General features: G+C 34.0%; 1 protein-coding gene across 1 annotated transcript in view; it reads right to left on the reverse strand.

Moving 5' to 3' along the window:
* Positions 1-276: 276 nt before the first annotated feature.
* MS3_00009001 (uncharacterized protein) overlaps positions 277-24,096 on the reverse strand; it is a gene marked incomplete at its 3' end in the record, with an annotated part of 40,805 nt that continues 16,985 nt past the window's right edge. The window contains exons 2-4 of the mRNA XM_012943328.2: positions 9,313-9,735; positions 4,187-4,438; positions 277-320 (exon numbers count right to left, since the gene is read on the reverse strand). Of these exons, the coding sequence (XP_012798782.2) occupies positions 277-320; positions 4,187-4,438; positions 9,313-9,735 (719 nt within the window). The remainder of the gene's footprint in view (positions 321-4,186; positions 4,439-9,312; positions 9,736-24,096) is intronic.

Below are 24,096 nucleotides of genomic sequence, written 5' to 3' on the forward strand. Positions count from 1 at the left end.
TGAGAACATAGTAATTATCAGTCTGAGGGTATGTAGGTTATTAAGTTTTTGATTGAATTCACTAATGGATCAATGTTAGACCATCAATGAAAACTTAGAGATTAAATGTTCACACGCGATATCGAAGGTCCTAGGTTCGAATCCTGAGTGCAGGATTGTGGCTGAGCACTTTCAAGGAGTTTGAAGGTTATTGAATTCAACTTTCAATTAGAATTTCATATAGTTTTTTAAAGGTATTGTGTTTTAATTTAAAAGACAGAACATGCTTACTAATTGTCACACAGCATGTGTTACTTTAAAAGGAGCAAGTAGATTTACACCTGATAAATAAGTTACATATTAACAATAATATTTACCACTATAGTGGACAGTTCCATAAAGAATGGATATTAGTTAGAAGACTATTGCAAATCAAGTACTCTGTTCTTATCTTTGAAATAACTGACAACTTTTTTATATTTAATGATAACTTGTCACTGTGTTTCCAGTATTTAGAGTACACGGAACGATTGATCACTGAGTAGTAGTATCAGTGTCATATAGTTGTATTCATAAATTCTGATCGGGTTCTATAAATTACATCTTCATTGTCACCATTTTACTGAGTGGCCTAATTTGGTAGTGTAATTTGTCATATGACAAAGTGCTTAAGGGATAATCAGTAGGAAAACAAAGACCGATGTTTTCAATTGGTTATCACTTGTGAGTTAATTATACTAGCAATCTGCATAGTATTAGTAATTAATGTAGTATTTTTATTAGCGGTAACTTAATAAGCGTGTAATTATACATCCGAATTAGTGGACTATATCATCATTCAGCATGATCGGAATACTAAATTATCTTGTAAGTGTGTATATCTTGTCATCGATGCTAACGAATGCTAAGCATATCTTTTTAATATTGTGAATATCTGGTAATATCAAGACGCTCGGGATGCACATATACCCAAAGTGATTGATCAATTGTTTTCATTATTGTGAATGTAAAGATACAAACATCTATAAATAAAATTTACCCCAAGAAATAGATTGCGGTAAGTAGTGAAATCTAGGATGAGCGTTTCGTCCTATTTGGGACACGTCAGCTGGTTGTACTTGCATCTCAGACTTAATGTTTACTCCGTAACTCTAACCTAGTACCGTTCCCTTCAAACGCTATAGCACTATCCACTTTGCTATTAAGTCTTTACAGCCACTAGTTTGTATAATGGAATGAAGTCTTAATTCACAGATTCATTTCTACTCATCATGTTTATGATTTGTTAATTTAAAGATCTATAATGTCATCAATAAAACAGGTTACCTAATTCTGAAATTGACTAAATTAAAATCATTTCTGATATGTCTTTAGGATAATTCTACTCTCCATTATATCTTCATGAGGTAAAATCATAATAAACACATATGTCAGTTAATGGAGTTCATGACATTCCGTGGAATATAATGGACATTGAATATCTATTATATTGAATTCAATGTAAGTTAATACATTAAATTCCTTCAGGCAAACAAATATAACTTGATATTATTTATATTTGAGAGGTGAGATAATAATATTATCTAATAGACTTGAATTAGGTTGACCTAATCTCACCATATTATCCATATGTATTGTAGTATTCAAGTTAGGGTGGTCTTGTGTGAGAGAGGATGTGAGTGAGTGAGTGAGTGAGTGAGTGAGTGAGTGAGTGAGTGAGTGAGTGAGTGAGTGAGTGAGTGAGTGAGTGAGTGAGTGAGTGAGTGAGTGAGTGAGTGAGTGAGTGAGTGAGTGAGTGAGTGAGTGAGTGAGTGAGTGAGTGAGTGAGTGAGTGAGTGAGTGAGTGAAGACCCATCACTGAGATACATAATTTCACACTAATCTAGATTAGTTGAATAATACACAAGATCTATAGACTAAATGACTAACTAATTCTGTTTGACCCATTTAGACAAGTAAATGATGTTTATACTCATGAGAATAACATAATTATCAGTTACAATAATAGAGAATATTTTTATGTTCTGTAAATAATCAGTCATCTATTTCTTATGCATTGTCGTCAATTTATGTTGTGGTCGTTATGGGATTGATTGAATGTAAAATGGTGAATAACGCCTTTGTATCGCTACCCGTATTTAGAATGATGGTAACAAAAGTTACTTAATTATTATAAAATGTAACGTTACTTTTGTGGAGGCCCATTATTTAATCTTCACTTAGATCAAACGACGTTGTCGAAAGGGTTCTCCACTTTAGTGGCCCGAAATCTGACTCCAAGGAGATCGTAATGATGATTGTTGTTGAAATATATATGTCGCCTATCCTCGTATATAATCATCGACTTTATTCGCTTCAGTCAATAACGGAATTAAATAAGTCGAATAACGAGAATGGACTTTTGAATACACATATTTTGTATATGAAGCGAATGGAATAGAGAGAAGAGAAACGACGCGGAGTGGAGATAGCTGGTAAGCCAACTCCCATTTAACTAAGCTTTAATCAATATTTATACTTGCACAAAAGTAAGTTACAGATATGTGATGAGTAATAGGATAAGAAATGTACACACATCTATGCGCTCATATAAAAACAGTCAAGATTGATAAGCGAATAAATAACAAGATCAGAATGTGACCCAAGTAGAATGAATAGAATGGGTTGTCCGAAAGCGAGAAAAAGGTATCTAGGCTTAACAGAATAACCGACACTACATTACTTCGATAGGAGTTAAATAGTTACATGAATCTTCTTAAATAGATGCTGTCAGTGAAGTCAATCAATTTGAAAAGAGTTTCATTTACAGCTGATATAAAAAAAAAATCTGAAGATCACTGAACAGAAACTTCATTCTATTTTATGATGAAATCCGTTCTGTTCAAGCGTATTAATCTTCAACAGTGTTCACCCGTACAATTATTCAACATCGCACCTCAATATTTGTTACAATGTGACTTATAAGCCAACACAGTTCAAAGGAGACTTGACATCATGTTTGATTTTTCAGTTAGTCCCTAGTCTGTCTGACTCCATTGTATTAGTACATCCTAAATTGATGTTAAGTTATTGTCGAGTTTCTTCGTTTTAACTAATATGATTAAATAACATTTGATTATTAAGCTCGATATTCTATTCACATATGAAGAGATAAATCTGCCATCTAAAACTTAACTACTTTTACAGTCTGATTATCGACTGGATCATCAAGACATCAACATCTATGGTAAAGCATGGGATACAATGGACATTTAGTATGCAGCTGGACGATCTAGACTTCGCAGATGATCTAGCTCTTCTATCATATACGAGACAACATATGCAGGAGAAGACAACCGATGTAGGAGCAGTCTCAGCAGCATCAGGTCTCAACATGCACAAAAGGGAAGAGCAAGATTCTTCGATACAACACAGAATGCACCAATCCAATCACAATTGACGGAGAAGCTTTGGAAGATGTAAAGATCTTTACATATTTGGGCAGCATCATTGGTGAACACGGTTGATCTGATGCAGATGTGAAAGCGCGGATCGGTAAAACAAAAACGACATACTTACAACTGAAGATAATCTGGAAATCAAAACAATTGTCAACCAACACCAAGATCAGGATTTTCATTACAAATATCAAAACAATTCCACTGTATAAAGTGGAAACTTCGAGAACTAAGAAAGCCATCATCCACAAGATACAAGTGTTTATTAACAGTTGTCTATGCAAAATACTTTGCACCCGTTGACCAGACACTATCAGCAACAACCTACTTTGGGAGAGAACAAACCAGATCCCAGTGGAGGAAGAAATCAGGAAGAAGCGTTGGAAGTGGATAGAACACACATTGAAGAAATCACCCATCTACGTCACAAGGCAAGCCCTCAAATGGAATCCTCAAGGCTAAAGGAGGAGGAGTGGAAGACCAAAGAACACATTACACTGAGAAGTGGAGATAGACATGAGAACAATGAACAAGAATTGGATGGAACTAGAAAAGAAGGCCCAGGACAGAATGTGTTGGAGAATGGTGGTCAGCGGCCTATGCTCCATTGGGATTAACAGGCTTAAGTAAGTAAGTACAGTCTGATTTTCCATTTAATTATCTTGTATAAACCTTCACAAACTGATGAATGAATAGATTTAAGACAACAATTCAGAAATAACTAACCATTATTATAATATAGTCGATACATTATTTCATTGTTAACTTACCAATAACATTTAAGTATGCGGTATTACTTTTAATTAAACTCATTGGTAAATTAAATAAATCATGTATTGATGAATCAAAGTGATTGGTCATATTCGATTTTATTGATTTTCGATAAAATTTTGATTGATTAACAAATTGATATAAATAATATGGTTTATGTTGAGAATTTGCCTTTTTTACCAATCTAGCTTGACAAGCATATTCACCTTCATCTTCAAAACGAATATTTTTAATCATTAAATCATATACATCTATAATAGAATGAATAAGAATTATGTAAGATACTCTTGAAAAACAAAATTCAAATTGTTTATTACCTGTTTATATTCATTGAATGTTACTGAATACAAATGAAATAATCCTTGCAAACCTTATGACTGAAATGCCCCCAAATGCACTGGTATGGCTGGGAGTGGAATGGGCACGCCCTCCCTCTCGAAGAACTCTCACACGGCCACGTGTATACAACCTCTGCCAAAAAAGTCCCACTCACTGCTTTCTCGTGGCCGGGGTGTTGTTTACGGAAATGAGAGGACGAAAAGCGAATGTCAGGCGCTGTACCCGAATCCCAAACCAATGGTGCACATGGGCTCCAGTATTTTGTGGGAACAAATGGCGTATGAACCAATCGTTGGTCATCGGCTACCATGGGACTGCATCTACCTACGATGCTCCACTGCCTTGTGGATCAGACATTTTGGTCAAAGGCTCGGGGTGCGGCCCCCTAAGGAAACCATCTGCTTCGGTCTGGGCACCCGGGCAGTATCACAGCCCTCACACATATCGAATGAGATTTTTGTGGCGCATATGTATCTTGTGCCCCCTTGTACCAACATTTGTGTTCAAATAAATGATAAATAAATATGACTGAAATGTGGTTAGTCCATTTAATTTCCATCATTCTAATGAAAGTAAGAAAGAAGCTTCAATATTGAAACCTCTCATTATGAAACTTGATGAATACATGGATTATCAGTATAGCGTTGTGTAGATTATTAAGTTATTTATTGGAATCTTGAACAGACTGATGTTAGACCACCACTGAAAACCTGAATGCATTGGATGGCCGTTTCGTCCTATTATTGTGGGACTCCTCAGCAGTGTGCATATGCGATCCCGCTCGCGGGATTCAAACCCAGAGCTCAAGCTCTCAATCGATAACTTAATAATCTTCACAACCCTATACTGATAATTATCATGTACTCATTAGTGACTAACTTCGCTAGGGAATTCTTGGAGTTCTATTGAGGAGTCGTGGCCAGTGGAACTAATCCGTGTCGGGTAGAAACAGGTATCTACCTCAGTACAATGGAAGACGGTCGTGCAATTTCGTAGATTGGTTGAGGTTAGACATCAACACCGTTAGATCCCGGCTCAGCGGTCAAGTAGGTTAGGCGTTCGCGCGCGAGACTGAAGATCATGGGTCCGAATCCCGCCGGCGGGATCGTGGATACACATTGTTGAGGAATCCCACTATAGGACGAATACATGAATAACATAAGATTACCGATCAAAACAGATACACTTTGGATAAGGAGGTAATACAACTAGAACAAAACATTCTTACTGTTTATCAAAAAAGAAGGAATCCACTGGTAAATATGTAGAGCATTATAAATTATTCAATTATTACAGGAAGAAAAATTAGATATTATCATCCATGAAAAAAAGTCTATGTACTGAACAGTAACTGGAGATACAAAAAGTGGGCAAACTACAAATAAAACTTATATGTATAAGAAAATGGTTACATAGTTCATTAGTTGATAGTCAAGTAAATTCAAGCTGAACCAAAGTCAAACTCAATTACTTTGGAATGTAACTAGCACTGGAATATTTAAGACTTGTCAGCTCGATGTACATGATCCCAGAATTGATATTCAGTTCTAGTATCGTTTGGCATATTAAGTAACTATCTGAACTTAGTAGCTATAAAGATAAAGTGATGTCGTTTGAGGTGAACGGTACTGAGTTCAAGTTCCGAACTTGATATTAACTCTAGAATGTAGAAATGTCCAGCTGACAAGTTCATAACAGGACAAAACTCTGATCCTGAGTTCTACCGCTAGCCACATCTCATCTATTTTATACTTAACTTTTGTCATAATGGTTTTATTGAAGCATTTCATACAGGATTCACATATGCCAACCAGGACTGATCAAGTTTCAAACAAAATATTAACAATAAAAATAGTTCAAACCATTACAAATTAAATGATTCACACAGATTGGTAATAAAGTTATGATCTGATTGATCATTACAGATCATTTACGAGCATAACTTATCGTTGATATAAATTTGATTGTTATCCTCAAAATATTCCACATTATCATTATCATACCATTTCGGTATTTCACCAACACTAACATTAACAAGAGCACATCAGACGCTATCCTAACATTATGTTCGCCCATTTAATCCTTCCCTTCATTATTTCCATCATTAATATCATGATCATGAAAATATCCAACGAAAACTTATATCTTAATTATTGGTGAAAGAGAAAACACATTATACATGTATATAACTGTTTTTCTTGTCTCTTTTCAACATTCTCTTGGCAAAAGATTTTAATAAATTTGGATAATGGCTGATAATAGTATCCAGAATGTCTATTGCATCCTATTTGAATCTCATTAAGTCAGTTGTTCTGTATTTCACATTGAGATGAAAACTAAATATCGTTCATTTCAAACCTCAACGCAATATCCACTAAGCTACTAGGTTCAGATAGTCATTGGTTAATGTATAGTTTACCTCTGACTTACTGGTAATATTAAGATAATCTTCTTGGAATGATTATCATCATCATCATCAATATTATTCAATACACTGTATTCATAACGATACACATATTCATTCCGTGTAATGATTCTAATCATATGTCAATATTTTAATTTCAGTTATTTACCAGGGTTCGAATCCCACGAGCAGGATCGTGGATGCACACCGCTGAGGAGTCCCACAATAGGACGAAACGGCCATCCAGTGCTTCCAGGTTTTCAATGGTGGTCTAACATCAGTCGATTCATGATCTCAATCAAGAAGTTATTCACCTATTTTTTCTTGTTTATTCATCTAGTCCCAACACATTCATTCTCACTCACACACACACATACATTGACATATTTGCCTATAATTAGTAAACACTAACAATCTTTAAAATTTGGTAAAATGTAAATAAGCAGATATATATGTTGATGCTATTATTATCACCATCATCGTTATTATTGGCACCATTGTTGTTTTATTCTATTCCCCCACCCACCCTTTTTTTCTTCTTATATTTTGTCTACTCACTGTTTTCCCCACCGAACGAAATTTTTATGTTGTTTATTTGAAATCACAAATAAGTAGTATTGTTTGTTCCGGTTAAAGTTAGTGTTTTTTTTTACTCTTTCAGTAATTATTTATTTACACGTTTTCATTTGATAAATTGTTATCTTCTCAAATTTCAAATGAAGATTTGATATCCAGTTGTTAACCACAGTAAATATAGAGGCTGAATATACTTCTTCTGGATACTTAAGTTCGATTTTCTAGTGTTGATTTAGATGGCTTCAGCTATGTAGAGTAACTGTAATTTAGCTTCTTTAGTTGGATTATTTGGATGTTGTTACAAAACGGATAAAGCTTGATCGATTTTAATATAATGTTCACTATCGACCAAATAAAAAAGAATGAGGCTATTAACTAATCTAGTGACTCTTTTTCTGAATCATACTAGTACATGTTCACCAGTACACAAGGATAAAGCGTTCTGAGTATGACCTATTTAACTAAGTCCATAGGAGCATACATGAAGGAGCCCATCATCGGTAACCTATCATTGATTTGTTGTGTAAGTACTGGTTTGGCTGAGACTATATGTAACTTGGAGGAAGGGAATGTCCTTTCAGCAGACTTTTTGAGTCAACTTGTTAAAATGTCACCTAGTATATCCCCGTTGAAATCGAGTTTTTGATAGAGTTTCTTTACTGACCGTATCAAATGTGGTTTTTCTCAAAATGACTAAAATTTACTTCATTAAATTGAAAGAGAGAGATGATTTGAGTCGAGAGAATATAAAGGTTTTATTTGTAGTATTTATCAATCAGAAATATTCAGGGAGTTTCTTTAATGTGATCTAAACCAATAAACAAGAAGCTTTAGCTTACTTAAACTTAGAAGGTACACACAGTGATGCTCCATATGAGATTCCAAACTTGATCATCCAGTTTCATAGTCAAGGGAATTACTACCGAGTTCATCAGGCACTGTGTGAGTGAGACGTTTACACCAGTGTTACGTTTGTTTATTTATTAGAATTCAGACAATTTTTAACATACCTAGTAATCTAGTTCCTAATGGAAAGTAACACACATTCTAATCTCACAACCACCGTTAGTTCCCTCAAGATTAAAAATGATCGTCAACTAATACGAAGCATGCGATTATACGTTCCTCTCGATTGCTTTCAACCACTAAACATTAAACCTTATAGTATAGAACAACAAGGCTCGTGGCGACACTATAATATAAGCATTAAACAAACATGATCCAGGTACAATTAAATAATGGATGATGATGTATGGTGATTGCGGTGGAGTTGAATCGTCTAAGATCCAATTAAGAAGTTAAGCACTCGACACAGAGAACATAGAAGAGACTATTTTTATGGAGAAACATATCAGTAAATCAGCTCAGAGCATATAATGTCATCTACATCAACCTATTTGAGCAACAGATCTTCTTTCTACAATCTAAATATTTGAGCACAGTTTACAATGTTGAATATCATCTAATCAAGTGGATTGCAATATGATCGTTACAAATCAAATAACTGGAAGGATAGCCTTATGATAATCAAAATAATGAATGTTACATATAAATTTCAACTCAATATTCACCACTTGTTTAGATACATTTCATTTTGGGTTCGGCTTAGAATTTGTCCCTTACTTCAATTACATCGCCAAACAGTATGTCCTCATATTGAAAACTGTATTCAAAGGCAACTCGAAATCATTATCAAACCGACTAAATAAATAATGAAAGTGAGTAAAACAAATATTTAAACAAACCAATCCACAAATTAAGCCCGTATTGTGTTGAGAGAAAGTAAAGTCGTGTGTAATGACTAACCTTTTTCCTCAGATTCAACCAATGTATACCTTCCATTAAATGTTTGTCTCAATGTATCTTGATCATAACCAAATCCATCTTTCATCCATTGAACAATGATTTTCAACTTATCTGACAATAAATATGGATTGATAACTTGCCAAACTGCTCCCGGTACGGCAGATGATGATGAAGAAACATCTGAAAAGTATCCCTCATTATTCAATTTACTATTCTGAAATATTTTGTAGTGATTTTCTTTAAGATCATTTTGAATCTGAAGTTGAACACGACATCTCAATAGTACAGTTGAGTTAATCTGAACATTCGTATGCATTGGACCGTGTATTAAAAGATAGTGTTTTGATTCACTGTTTGATGCTACTGATATTTGTATAAGTAGTAAAGAAATGAGTAATGACAATAAAAACGTCAATTTAGACCCTAAAAATAAATTAAAAAGTTAAGATTATATCAACAGATATTTATAATTACTTAGTTAACTATTATTACAGAGAATACAAGTCGATCAACATGAATTTGCTCATCATTTAGGTACATATCGGTGCCAGTCTTGAAAGAGGTTAGTCGTGGATTTTATAGCTAAATTACAACGTTTTTTAACCATGACACTAGGGGACATTTGTTCGAGTAATATATGAATAATCTGTACTTTCTATACTACATATAATTCAGTTTGGCGGGTGTTAGCTGGGGAAAAATTTCTGTTTCAAACTATATACCAATTCTCTTCAACAGTCTTACATTTTAGTCATTCGTAACATAGCAAACAGATGATTGATTATTGTACATGTCTATCAGAAGTGACTGAGGCTAGACGTTAAGTTTATCTTCACTTGACAGTAAAATATTTGTTATTTTATGGTAGGTCAAATCACCGTTTTTGAAAACACCCTTATCATATATGCCGCTATAAACCTTCTAAGAAGATAACCATGTGTAATAGACAATCAAAGAGATTGATAATATGAAGACACGAATTATTAAATTGTGATTCATTGGTTTATTTTCATAGTTTACATCTAAAGACCTAAAGACTATGTGTTCAATATCATTTGAAGAAAAGCTTTTAATGAGTTCCAAGTTAGAGCGATATATCTATTGTTCCATAGTTACCATAATTTCTCTAGCTAGCATAGATCAGTAATCAGAAAAACAAAGAATAATGGACGGAGAAGTATTCAGTTGTTGTGTATGCTATTCTTGTTTGTTGACATAAGTAGTATGTGACATCGATAGGAAGTAGAAAACCTGGCAGAAAAACACTGAGGAGATCAAGTTTAGAAGAACAGAATGGAAAATAGAAAGGGTTTATGAACTGTAAAAATGTAATGTAGAAATGATAGAAATTTGCAAATGAAGTATTCAATGTACAGTTCTTATATCGTATCAAGATTTTGATGAGTGATGAGTGATAATTTCATGTATTTCATCAGTTTTTCAAGGCTTATGATTAATTCTCCTATTCGTACACAGTAGAAATATCACATAACCTCATTAGTCTGCATACAAAACTATTCATTTAAAAAGTCAGTTCCTGACTACGTCTTATAGTTAGGCATAGCTTTCTTGACAATTCATCGTCACTAACACAATAATCATCATTATATTCATTGAAGAGCAAACGACTTAGAATGATAAGACAAAATGATGAAGGAAAATCATATATGGAAATAGTTATCTGTTTTAGCACTCCGATGGTGGTACTGTCTCAATGATTATTCATTGAACTGTAGATGAAGAGGCTTTTTTGGAGTGAATTGTCATGATAACTGTTTTGGATGCGGAGGAATAGACCAATAATTATCATGTTAAGTCCAATGGTGTCCTTGGACGTTAAATGGACATTTCCTATTGGTCGATATCTGTTCACTTGTTGAATATTGTACAAAATGTTGTTTTCTATTTTATGGTACGATGTGGTATGCTTGGTTAGTATATAAATAGAGTATATTTGAAATATAATGATTCGTATCTCCGAGGCTGTGACTTGTGTTCTGGACTCAACTGACTGGGCTAGACAGGGAAGCGAGACCAATCGAGACTCTAGGCCGTCCGTTCGTGTTTACTAGTCACTGTAGTCGATCGATAAGTACGCTGCTCTCTAATTTTCCAGTCAAGGACACAACAATTAGCACAGGGTAAAAATCCACCCAACTTAAAGCCATAACAATAACTCCACAATTCCCCCGTTACATCAAATCTACACAGTTGAAAGAAAGTATTCGATAACATCATCACTGACTTTTTCACTGTATGATGAGAAAAAGAATTTCTTTTACCATTTTCAAATGTATCGAGTTTTACACAAAGGTAGCTGTACTTAGTTTTTCATGTAACTTAAGACTAAAGTCGTTCAGTTTTGAATGTTGTATAAAACTCAAATGTAGTTTGCTTGATGTTGACTAGTTCATCTCCATAATATGGTTTAACCAAAATAACTGTTTAACTTCAGACTCCGCCTGGAGTCCCTCCGGAGGCTATCGCTGGTCCCAAGCCTGGATAAAGGAGAAGGGTTGGGCATAGGGTTAACCACCCCATCCCGTAGAAAACTAACTCGCGAAAAAAATGCTAACGTTTACAGTTGACCTATGTATAATTCTATTTGTGAACGGTAGCGCATTTCTTTAATACGACCATCCATCATACAATAACCTATCAACATTAATGATTCACATAATTAATTTTGAAGAAAGAACTTTGAAGATAACTTTACATTCCATACAGAAGTAAAAACAAAAACTAAGAAAAAGGAATCATTCTGTCTCTATAGTAACGTGCGGTTATTTCGACAACTATTAACAAAGTTAACAAATCAGAAGCGATGATAAACAATCCAGGTAACAATAAATGTTATTACTAAAATACAAATTAGGGAAATTTCACCGAGGTTATCCACCAAGAAAAAGAACATAGAATTAACATTTCAGCATAAATACAAATAAGACAGTTTGATTTCTCCTAAAAAGAATGATACAATAACTTACTGTTATGTCCCGACTAGAATAATGAATGGTAACTTTTGGGATCTATTGATGGACCAATACTAAACGTATATTTCTATTGTGTAATTATTCAGTAACTAAACTATGCATATTCATATTCCTCTTATTGTAAGCTTTATTTTTGACCCATAAACTATTATTATACGATTTACCATTCTTGAATTATATCCTGTCTGTTAATCACTACCTCCCTCATTCACAGCCACATCTGGCTAATTCTTGTACAAATGTTATGTCATATTTTATTGGTACATTGTGGTCCGTTTGACTGGCATATAAACTCAGTATGTTTGAAATATAATGATTCATATTATAGAGGCTCAGATTGGTGTTCTGGATATAACTGGATGGGCTAAACAGGAAGCAAGAACAATCAGGACTCTAGGCTGCTCATACGGGCTTACACGTCATTGGTCTGATCGATAAGTCACTGCTCCCTAATTGGCGGTCGCAAGATATAACACTTACATTGTATTTTCAGTTAGTTTTATCCAAACATAAGGTATCTGTAGCAACTTTAATTAATCGAAAAATCATTTTCTAAATTATTTCTCAATAATTCTTGCTTATTAATTTGGGAATTTGTGGAGATTGTAGTATTTCAACAATTGAATTCATGAGTCAATCAGTGTTAGACCACTATTGACAACCTGAAAGCACTGAACGACCGTCCCATCCTAGTATCGGACTATTCAAAAGTGCAAATCTGTGTCGGCTGTGAGACGGCTATCCACCTCGGACAATGAATGAAGGGATGAGGATGATTATAGATCGATCGAAGTTAGACATTAACAGCGCTGAATACTGGCTCAGTCGTTAAGAGACTAGTCATTCGTAAGTGGGAATGAAGGTTAGAATCCCGGGTGTGTGATCGTGATTTCGCACTGCTAAGGGGTCTCGGACAAGGACGAGACAACCGTCCAGTGCTACCAGGTTTCCAATGATGGTCTAGCTTAAATCGCCTCCGGAGTTCAACTATCAAAATTCTAATTTATTCCATATAACTTATCCCATTTAAAAACTGGAATAAGCAAAGAAAAATATCGTAGGAGAATAATATTAATTCATTTATTTCATGGATTCTCCTTAGTTGCCTACAAAGATAAACAGTAGTTTCATCTGATCATCCGCTGACCTATTGATTTGATAGTTTGAGTAAATTTCTAGAATATTAATGTACGCTCTTGATCGTTTAGCATATACAATAATCAATGCTGACAGACATATTGTTAGCAAAGATGAATGATAGCTAGTAGTGGAATCCAGGATGCAAGTTCCATCCTACATGGCTATCAGGACTAAGTGGATAACACGATGGTGTTTGAAGTGAACGTTACTGCGTTCGAGTCCTGGTATGAACATCAACTCTGAGATGCAGCTATATCCAGATGATGAGTTCTACATAGGACGAAAAGCGAACACTGAATTCCACTGCTACCCACAATCCACCTTTGTTTATAATGCTTGTGACTTGAAGCATTATTGAAGCAATCCTCATAGTATGTACATATACCAACAAGAGACTGATCAATTACAGTCTCAAACATCAAATCAGAAGATTCAAACAAACAAACAATACAAAATGAATTTAAGACGTAATGTTACCATGGTATAAGAAAAATCATGATATAAAATTGAGAGAAACACGGTTGTATGTATAAATTTCACCATGCCAACATGTGATAGTTTTAACGAGGTTAGAATGAAATAGAACTGAAGAATTTCTTCTAAAAGTTAACAATCAACTCTTTTTATTTTGATATTCTAAACATTTAAAATTATGTGGTTAATCATCTGTGAAGAAGTTCTCTCATTTCTTCATTAGTGTATGCTTCAATAATTCAAACTATACAATCTGTAAATCTGTATTGAAATGTTTTATAAATAAGAAAAACAGAATCATAAAGTGAAGCAACGCCTCATGAAATAAAGTTTCACAGAGTTATGTTATTATGATTAATGACTTCAAAATAAGTAACTAAATTGACATTAGTGTCGTTGACTAACTTAAATTCTTTGGAAAGTTTATGTTTTATTTAGTCAAAGTGACCTGATGAATAAGAGAAAGTAAATTGATTGATTCATAATTGAAATGAATCAAAGTAACAGTTCATACCTGAAATATTTAAGAATCAGATACGTGATGGAAAAGATAATCTAGAGTTTCTTCAAACTAATTGCTGATCTCAGAAATCTCAACACTTGGCTTTTAAGGATATCTGAAAATATATCCATTTTGAATTGAATCTTCATGAATAAATTCTTCTCTAGAACCTCGAAGGTACTTTTCAAATAAGCCAAGATTGTAATTGACTTGGAACTATTCAGCTTATCTTTCCAACATCTGATGAGTTTCATATATAAAAACCGGATATAAATGTCATATCTCTTTTAAACCCATTTATATGATGGGATTATGAGTTCTATCTTTCGACGTTTAATCAACTCTAATTACTTCACAAATTCACATGTTGATTTTAAGGCTGTTTATGGAACTTGTTCAGATCTATGAAGATTTCTTCGTATTTACGTTTTATTTTCTACTATTTATAAACTAGAGTGTATCTTATCTTTATCTTACCATGGCGTTAGCCTATTGTTATTATTTGTAAAATCTATCCAAATTTTCCTTCCTACTCGTAGTTGGGGCCGAGATTTCCAAGGAAGCTATTTGAAAGAATACAACTAATCAAGCTAAAGTTTATGGAAATCCTGAACTCAGAATTTATTTTTATTAATGTTTTATTGAAACTAAAACCACACAGCTTGTCATCAAGATACATTAAGAGAATAGTAACATGAAACGATGGTTTTAGCAACTTTCACAGCTGGGAATAAAACTAAAATAGGCTAAGGCTATGGTAAGATAAAGATAAGATACACTCCAGTTTATAAATAGTAGAAAGCAAAAACGTAAATACAAAGAAATCTTGATAGATCTGAACAAGTTCCATAAACAGCCTTAAAATCAAAAGGAGGATTTATGAAGTAATTAGAGTTGACTAAACGTCGAAAGATAGAACTCATAATCCCATCATATAAATGGGTTTAAAAGAGATATGACATTTATATCCGGTTTTTATGTATATGAAACTCATCAGATGTTGGAAAGGTAAGCATAATAGTTCCAAGTCAATTACAATCTTGGCTAATTTGAAAAGTAGATAATGGAATATTAAGATCGTGATTTTCTAATGAGAAAATATTCTTTTTTATAACGTCTCATAGAATACAATTTATTCTTTATTCAATAATAAAACTTTAGTTCATGAAGTTAGAGATGACTATTCACTTCGTAGTTTGTATCATAAGCTATCTTCAGTTGGAACAGCCAATGAAAACTTAGAATCCATGGGCTGTTATTTCATCCAAGTATGCAACTAATCATCAGTGCACAATCCTGATCCCGTCAATGATCACTTGGGGTTATGAACGACAGCTGCGTAATAATGCACATTGATTGAATTTAAGAACATAAACAATTAGATGCCTGTAGTGTCGGTTATTCTGTTAAGCCTAGATACCTTATTCTCGCTTTCGGACAACCCATTCTATTCACTCTACTTGAGTCACATTCTGATCTTGTTATTTATTCGCTTATCAATCTTGACTGCTTTTATATGAGCGTGTAGGTGTATGTACATTTCTTATCCTATTACTCAACACATGTCTGTAACTTACTTTTATGTGACTATAAATATTGATTAAAGCTTAGTTAAATGGGAGTTGTCTTACCAGCTATCTCCACTCCGCGTCGTTTCTCTTCTCGCTATCCCATTCGCTTCATATACAAAATATGTGTATTCAAAAGTCCATTCTCGTTATTCGACTTATTTAATTCCGTCATTGACTGAAGCGAATAAAGTCGATGATTACATACAAGGATAGGTGATAACAAACATTCATACGATCTAATTGGAGTCAGATTTTGGGCCACCAAAGTGGAAAGCCCTTTCGACAACATCGTTCGATCTGAATGACGACAAAATAAAGGGCCCCACTAAATGTCAAACTGCCGGTGGTAAGATCGACTACTGTTGAAGTCTTAGATGTTACACTCGCTAAGAGTTCCACATCACTACGAAACATCTTTCCAATACTTAATATTTTTCAATGTTTATTTGGCTTAACTATTTTATTTTATTTGAACACAAATACTTGTACAAAAGGGCACCAGATACATATGCGTCACACAAATCCAATTTGATATGTGTGAGGGCTGTGATACTGACCGAGTGCCCAAACCAAAACAGGTGGTTTTCCAAGGGAGCCACTACTCCACGAACCTTTGACCTAAAGGTCTAATTCACAAGACAGTGGAGCATCTTTAGCAGATGCAGTCCCATGGTAGCCGGTGACCGACGATTGATTCACACACCATTTCTTCCTTCAGGATACTGGTCAAATCAAAACGTGACATCAGTGCTTGAAGTCACTAACTTCTAGTCTGAGTCATGCTGGTAGATGCAGACTACTTGGTTGGGGTCCGCGTGATTATCGTAACCAATGGTTGGAGACTCTTGGTGACATGGCTGAGAATCGATCACAATGGCGTCGGTGTATACACTCCCTGTCTTCCCTTAAACTAAGAGATTAAAATCGCTTCATATCTTTCTTTCTACGAACCAATTCTTTCTTCTTGTACTATATCTCTATATGCAATCTTTCTCTTACATATTACTACTTTTGACCTAACCACTGCTATGAATCTGGTGTTCATCTTGTTGTGCTGATGCGGTATGGCAACCTGGACCGATGCACATATGTGCCTGGTCCTACGTTGTAGCTGACTGACTCAGGATACTGGAGCCCATGTGCACTATTGGTTTAAAACCAGGGTTTTCCAACTCCCCCTAGGTGGACTCTCCCTGTCCACTAACCCGAATAAAGCACCGGAAATTCGCTTTTCGTCCTCTCCGTTTTGTAGACAAAAGCCCCGGCCAGTGAGTAGAATTTCCCTTGCAAAGGCTATATACGTTAAAAATAAACTTCATTTATTCCGCCTTTGAAAAATTCTCATCTCTAATTAGTATCCATTTAGAAACCTAATTCTAATTACTAAACCGTATAAACATTCACAATTGTTTATAAAGACCGCATAAACTGTTTTATTCATAAATGTATTTCAGAAATAACTAACCGTATGTAACAATTTTAACTGTATAATGACATTTACTGCAATTATCTCATTATCAAACATTGAAACTATTTCTTCTTTACTTCTTTAAAGTGAAATAATGATATGCTCAATCAAATATTTACTTCATAGTAAGGAATACATCCAACTAATTGTCTGATTATATAATAATAATTATTATTATTATTACTCATTTTGTACTGTTCGTTTGAATCTTTCCATTGATGTTTAGAACTGTAATTGATCAGTCTCGTTTTGGGAGATTAAAATATCAGAACTCAATAGCTGAATGGATAATATGATGGCGATTGAAGATGAACGGTATTGGGTTCGAGTCCCAGAGTGAGCATCAACTCTAGTATGCAGGTACATTCAGATCATGAGTTCCACATAGGAAGTAGCGCGCATCCTGGATTCCACTTCTAGTCATCATCCATATTTGCTTGTAATTATTATTATCATTATTATTTTAAATACAAAGGGTGATTAAAATTGTTGACTTTTAAAGTTTACGTTACTGACTGGCCTTAGGTGTACAAACATTGAGATTTAGATTACAGTAGATAGTTGTCTCGTTCTCGCGCGGAACTCTTCAACAATTCACAACTTCAACAGCATCGAAAATCGATCGTAAAACTTTCGGATCTTGCAGTGAGCGGCTAACCTTCCGACTACTAGGTTACAATCTCCTATCTTACGTTTATAACTTCAGTTAGTTAGCAATACTGTGTAAATATGATATTCCTTACTGTCGGTGATCTTTAATGTAATCATAGATTAGAAGTGCTGATGAGACTCATATTCAATATTGTAATTTTGAATTATATTTCTTTATCGATTGCTTACTATGAAGTAATTGTGAGTAATATACAACTCCTTCCATAAACCGAACTAGTTTATTATTCAAAATATCTTACTTTATAAATACAAAATGGTGATTTTTTATATTCTCGAAAAATAAGAGAATAGTCACACGTATACTACTGTAATAAATAACTCCTAAACAGTTCACACTTCCAACATCTAAACGCATGCCACTTGGTATTGTTTGGCTTGTAACTTTCCATTGAGGTTTAAGACTGCAATTGATCGGTCTGTTATTGGCATATGTAGATACTGTGTGTATGCCTCAATATTGCCTCAATTCACGAGCATTTTGTAAGCAATGATGGATGGTGGCCAGCAGTGGAATCCAGGATGTGCGTTTCGTCCTATTTGGGACTCTTCAGCTGGATGTACCTGCATCTCAGAGTTGTTGTTCACTCTGGGACTCTAAACACATGATTTAATTTAGTAAAGAATATAGATTATTTAAACACATATCATTGATCTTGCACAGTTAGCCAGTTATTTAAAGATCCCAAAATCATTTTAGAGTAGATTTGTAAGTCTACAGTACTGATAGGTTTCGAAGCGAGAATTATCCATCCCTCTTCCTATATGTATACTTCAACAGCTCAATAAAACAACAATCACATTTAAATAGACCTAGCTTCTTTACAAAAACTATGTAAAAATCAAGAAGTTATCATAGTAAATAATAAGTGATCATTCGTTTGTTTTTTATACTATCTTATGCATTACTTTAAAGAAAAAAAAATAATTATAAGCTAAGATGGATTGTAGCTAGCAGTAGAAATCAGCATATGCCTTTCATTCTATTTGAGACTTGTCATCTGGATTTACCTGCATCTAAGAGTTGATTCTCACTTCGGAACTCAAACTCATCTAGCTGATGAGTCTCAATTCAGATGAAACACGCATTGTGGATTCCGCTGTCAACCAGAATTTATCTTCGTCTATAATCCATGTGAATGAAGACAATATTTAAGCAAACCGTACAGGATACACATCTACCAATAACAGAGACTGATCAATTGCAATTCTCAACATCAATAGAAAGATTCAAACAAACAAGTAACAAATGAATTCATTGATGAATCCCGAATAGGACGAAACGCTCATCCTGGATTCCTTTACTAACCACAATCCATCTTTGCTTAGAATACCAAATAAATTTTTCTGAAACAATAATCTACGCTTCTCTTTCGACATCAATAAATTTCTAGTGAATAATTAGGATTATTCAATTAAATAATCAGTGATTGACCAAAAGTGTTTTATTTCTCTATTTTTTCTTGGTCGTTAATTTAATTTCTACTTTCTATAAACGTTATCCTAATCACTATCTAGATCAAATATCAATTATTTTAATCAATATTTTATTTTTTAACAGTTGAGATCATCAGTCATTTGAAGCTAGACAATCGTGAAAAACCTGGAAGCACTGAACGGGCTGTTTCATCCCACTGTGGGACTCCTCAGATGTGTGCATCCACAATCCCACCTCATAAGGTTTAAACCCAGAACCTATCAGTCTTGCACGCCAGCGTTTAATCATTCAACCGCCAAAAAATCACTACAATGTCCACAAAACTCCTTCTGTTACAATATTTTATTGATAATTAAAAGAACAAGAAAAACAAACAGTAATGATGCTTTAAAGAAAAGACTTTGTTGTATTACGGAGAGTGCTCAAGGCAGTTAGTAAGATGTATGGTGAATTTTTCTAGGTCATTATTAATATGGTTGTGGATAGACATCTAAAGTCTTGGAAAATCTCGGCAAGTGTTATCTTATCAGATACTAACCATCCCTTTCATTCATATCTTTCTCCTTGTATATCTTCTGGTAGAACGAGATGTAAATACATCAGAATTCATACACGGAAGCATAGGTATAAAAGTTTTATAATACCTTACCTAGCAAATATACTCTGTGACAAACAGGTTGTTAGCGTTAAGGTTAAGCGTTTGTGTGCGAGACTGATAGATCCTGTGTTTGGATCTCGTGAAGAGTCCTGTAGTAGGACGAAAAGACCGTCCAGTACTTCCAGATGTTTTATGATGGTCTAGCTTCAATTGACTCATGATACAGTTATTAAAAACCTTATCATACTAAATTATATAAAATTATTTGGGTTTTTTTAGTTGTATTTATATAATAAAAGATTATGCTGTATGATTAGTGTTTTGAAGGGAACTGAATTACACCTAGATACTTTCAACAGTAAATAACATTAACAAAAATGCCATGGAATACTATAACACTATCTAGTAAAGTGATATTGAAATAGAGGTTTTGTAGTTCATAAATCAACGTAAGCTATATCAATTCATTGAACTAAGAACCAATATATACGCTTCGAAATAGTGATCTTGTTCTTATGTGCAGCATTAACAGTTAATAATAATAATAAGACTTTCTCTACAACTATTGTCTTTTCATTAAAATAGTCAATTTTTTTGGGGGGGGATGGGGTGGAATAGCACATAGAACTTTGTGTATCAGTATCAGATTTCGGATACCATCAATTGTAACATAACACAAACACAATGAACGACAAAGTCTTTAACGTAGTCAATATAAACGTTGAATAAGTTACATATCATTTCTGGAAATTAAGCTAAGTTAAAGCTAATGTACTGGTATTTAAACAAACTATCTATTACAATGAAATTATGTATAGCAGATGTTTTACTAACTTTAAAGTTAATTATTCAAGCCCAGACTTACATTCAGTACCCAATGCTTCAAACACTGAAATGTTATCTATTAAGGTTATCAAGATAAAATAGCCATCAGTTTGTTCATTTTGTTTAATATTGATCATTAGCTGTATAGAATAGTATTTCCCTTTGAGACTTACTGGTAACAGTTTTATAAAGATCCGATTTATAATAAAACAACGTTTTTCTTTGATCAAAATTAAGGTTTTTTTTAAGTAAATCAAAAATAATGATATATGCACATTAAATAGTTTAACAGGCATTATAGAACAGTATTTTTAAGGATAGTTAAGTACATACTGCAGCCGATAGTAATGCTGGAACTAATTGCTAACTGTCACTCTTCAACATTTAATGACAAGACAAATATGGCACTGGTTTCTATTCTGTGAGTAATCAATAGGAAATATCTCAGTCTTAGGTGAAGTCAGTCAAGCTGTAGGGGCTGGTACTATGTCAAACTCACATTGATTATTCTAGCCTACGGAAAGGCCAATTTATTCATTTTTTCTCAAGCAACATTTTCACCTTGTCACCTATTCGCTTATCAACCTTAACTGTTTTTATATGAACCTATGCGTGTGCATTTCTTATCTTACTCATCACATATTCATCACATAACTTATTTTTGTTCGACTATAAATATCGATTCATACTTGGTTAAATCGAGTTGGTTCAGTCGCCTTCTCCATTGCTCATCATTTCGTTTTGCTTCGCTTTCCGATCATACATGTATTCGAAATCCATTCTTCTATTTGACTTATTTGATTTCATTAAGCACTAACGCGATTTAAGTCGATAACTGTATACGTGGATAGTCAGGATGTATATTTCGACAGTAATCATTCGTTCAATCTACCTGGATTCAGATATAGGGCCACAAAACACTAACTACAAATGGCTTAAAATTTAGATTACTATATAACTCACTTCCAACCAATTACATAATAATAATCATGAATATTTTTTCAAAGAATAATTAACACTCATTGAATTGTAATTCATTATCTGGAACTCAAAACAATTGTCAACCAACACTAAGGTCAGAATTTTCAATACAAGTATCAAGACAGTTCTACTGTATGTGGCGGAAACTTAGAGAATTACAAAAGCCATCATACAGAAGATACAAGTGTTTATTAACAACTGTCTAAGCAAAATACTTCGGATCCGTCGACCAGACACTATCAGCAACAACCTACTTTGGGAGAGAACAAACCAGATCCCATTGGAGGAAGAAATCAGGAAGAAGAGCTGGAAGTGAATAAGACACACATTGAAGACAACATGCAACTGCATCACAAGGCAAGCTCTTACTTGGAATCCTCAAGATGAAAGAGCACATTACGCCGAGAAATGGAGATAAACATGAGAAGAATGAACAACAAATGCATAGAAATAGAAAGGAAGGCCGAGGACAAAGTGGGTTGGAGAATGTTGATAGGCAGTCTATGTTCTACTGGGAGTAAAAGGTGAAGGGATTAAATGAATTATAATTCATAGTCTTTATTTCTGTTAGAAAATTAGTGGACCAATGACTACAAATTATAGTTTGAAATAAAAATTTCACGTTCTAGTCTTCTAATTGTTTGAACCTTTAGAGATCTCCATTGCACAGAAATATACTCTGTATTGTATATTTTCTTAGACCTACTTATTATATTTCCTCCTATATCTATAAGGTTGTTTGTATTTTAATGATGACTACATATTGAATTGAGTCAATTGATGTATGTCGCGTTCGTATCTCCCGAGTTCGATGAGACTATAATTTATGGACGACCTTTGAGTGACATCAGAGTGACCTTGAGAGTGTCCACCTAATATCTAGGACCGAATGACGGTTGATGATTAAGGTTAAGAATTAGATTTACGGTTTCCATCACGAACTAATATCAGCTATATAATGCCAGAACTCCATTTAGCCAAATGAATGGGGTGAATTTTGCGCCAAAATCCTAGACCTGTTATCTTGTACCTGATTGGTTCGTGCATAAATTATAGTCTTACCCCAAAGTTTAAACAGATAGATGAGATATGATCATTGAAATAAGTTGTTTAATAAAATCAATTGTGATTTTAGGTTATACATCTTTGTTTGGTTTGGAAGGATAAATTTAAAAATACCAATGACTTTTGATTAACCAGATTTACAAAATGTACCTTTCTCTTCAGATCAGCTTTCTCAATTGAATTATGGGTTTGGAATACTATCAAGAAGTTTATATGGTAATTAAAGCTTATGGTTTTCTACTCAAGAAATTAAAATGTATTTAAATCAAAATTGTAACATCAATATAAGGTTGTGGAGACTGATAAGTTTTTTGGTTGAGATCATTCTTCCACAGTTTCAATGGTGGTCTAACATTGATTGATTCATGATCTCAATCAAAAACTTAACAAGCTCCACAACCCCACACTGATAATTAGCATATGCTCACTAGTGATTAGCTCCATAAGGGAATTTTCGAAGTTGTAGTGAGAATTTAATCTGTGTTACGTGGAGATATGTATCTACCTCAGATAATCGAAGATAGTCACGTAATTTCATGGACTGGTTAAAGTTAGACATTAACACCATTGGATGCCGGCTGACTCAATAATCTACAGGTTAAGTGTTTGCGCGTGGAACCGAAGATCACGAGATCAAATTCCTTTGATGCGGAATTGTGGATCCATGCTATTGAGGAGTTGCACACTGGGACGAAACGGCCTTCAAATGCTTCTAGATTTTCCCTAGTATTGTAACATTGACCGATTTCTGATCTCAATCAAGAATTGTAATAGTTTGCCAAGTTACAACACAAGGTAGATATGATTCTTTTTATTAGATCAAATACAAATAAACAAATAAGAGTTAAGATATCGGATCCATTGAAAAATGAATGAATACATTTTATCATCTACCAGTATATATAAATCATTTAACTTGTAATGATATAGTCACTTAATTCTCAGATTACAACTTGACTTAACATTGAGGTACTAAATTTAAGGGAATGAAAAGAAGAACGAATAATAACTTTAAGGAAATGCAATCCAACGGTGGCCGGTGACAAACAATTGGTTCATA

This window comes from Schistosoma haematobium, chromosome 5 (genome assembly GCF_000699445.3).
Source record: "Schistosoma haematobium chromosome 5, whole genome shotgun sequence".
In the NCBI taxonomy this organism is placed as follows: Eukaryota; Metazoa; Platyhelminthes; class Trematoda; order Strigeidida; family Schistosomatidae; genus Schistosoma; species Schistosoma haematobium.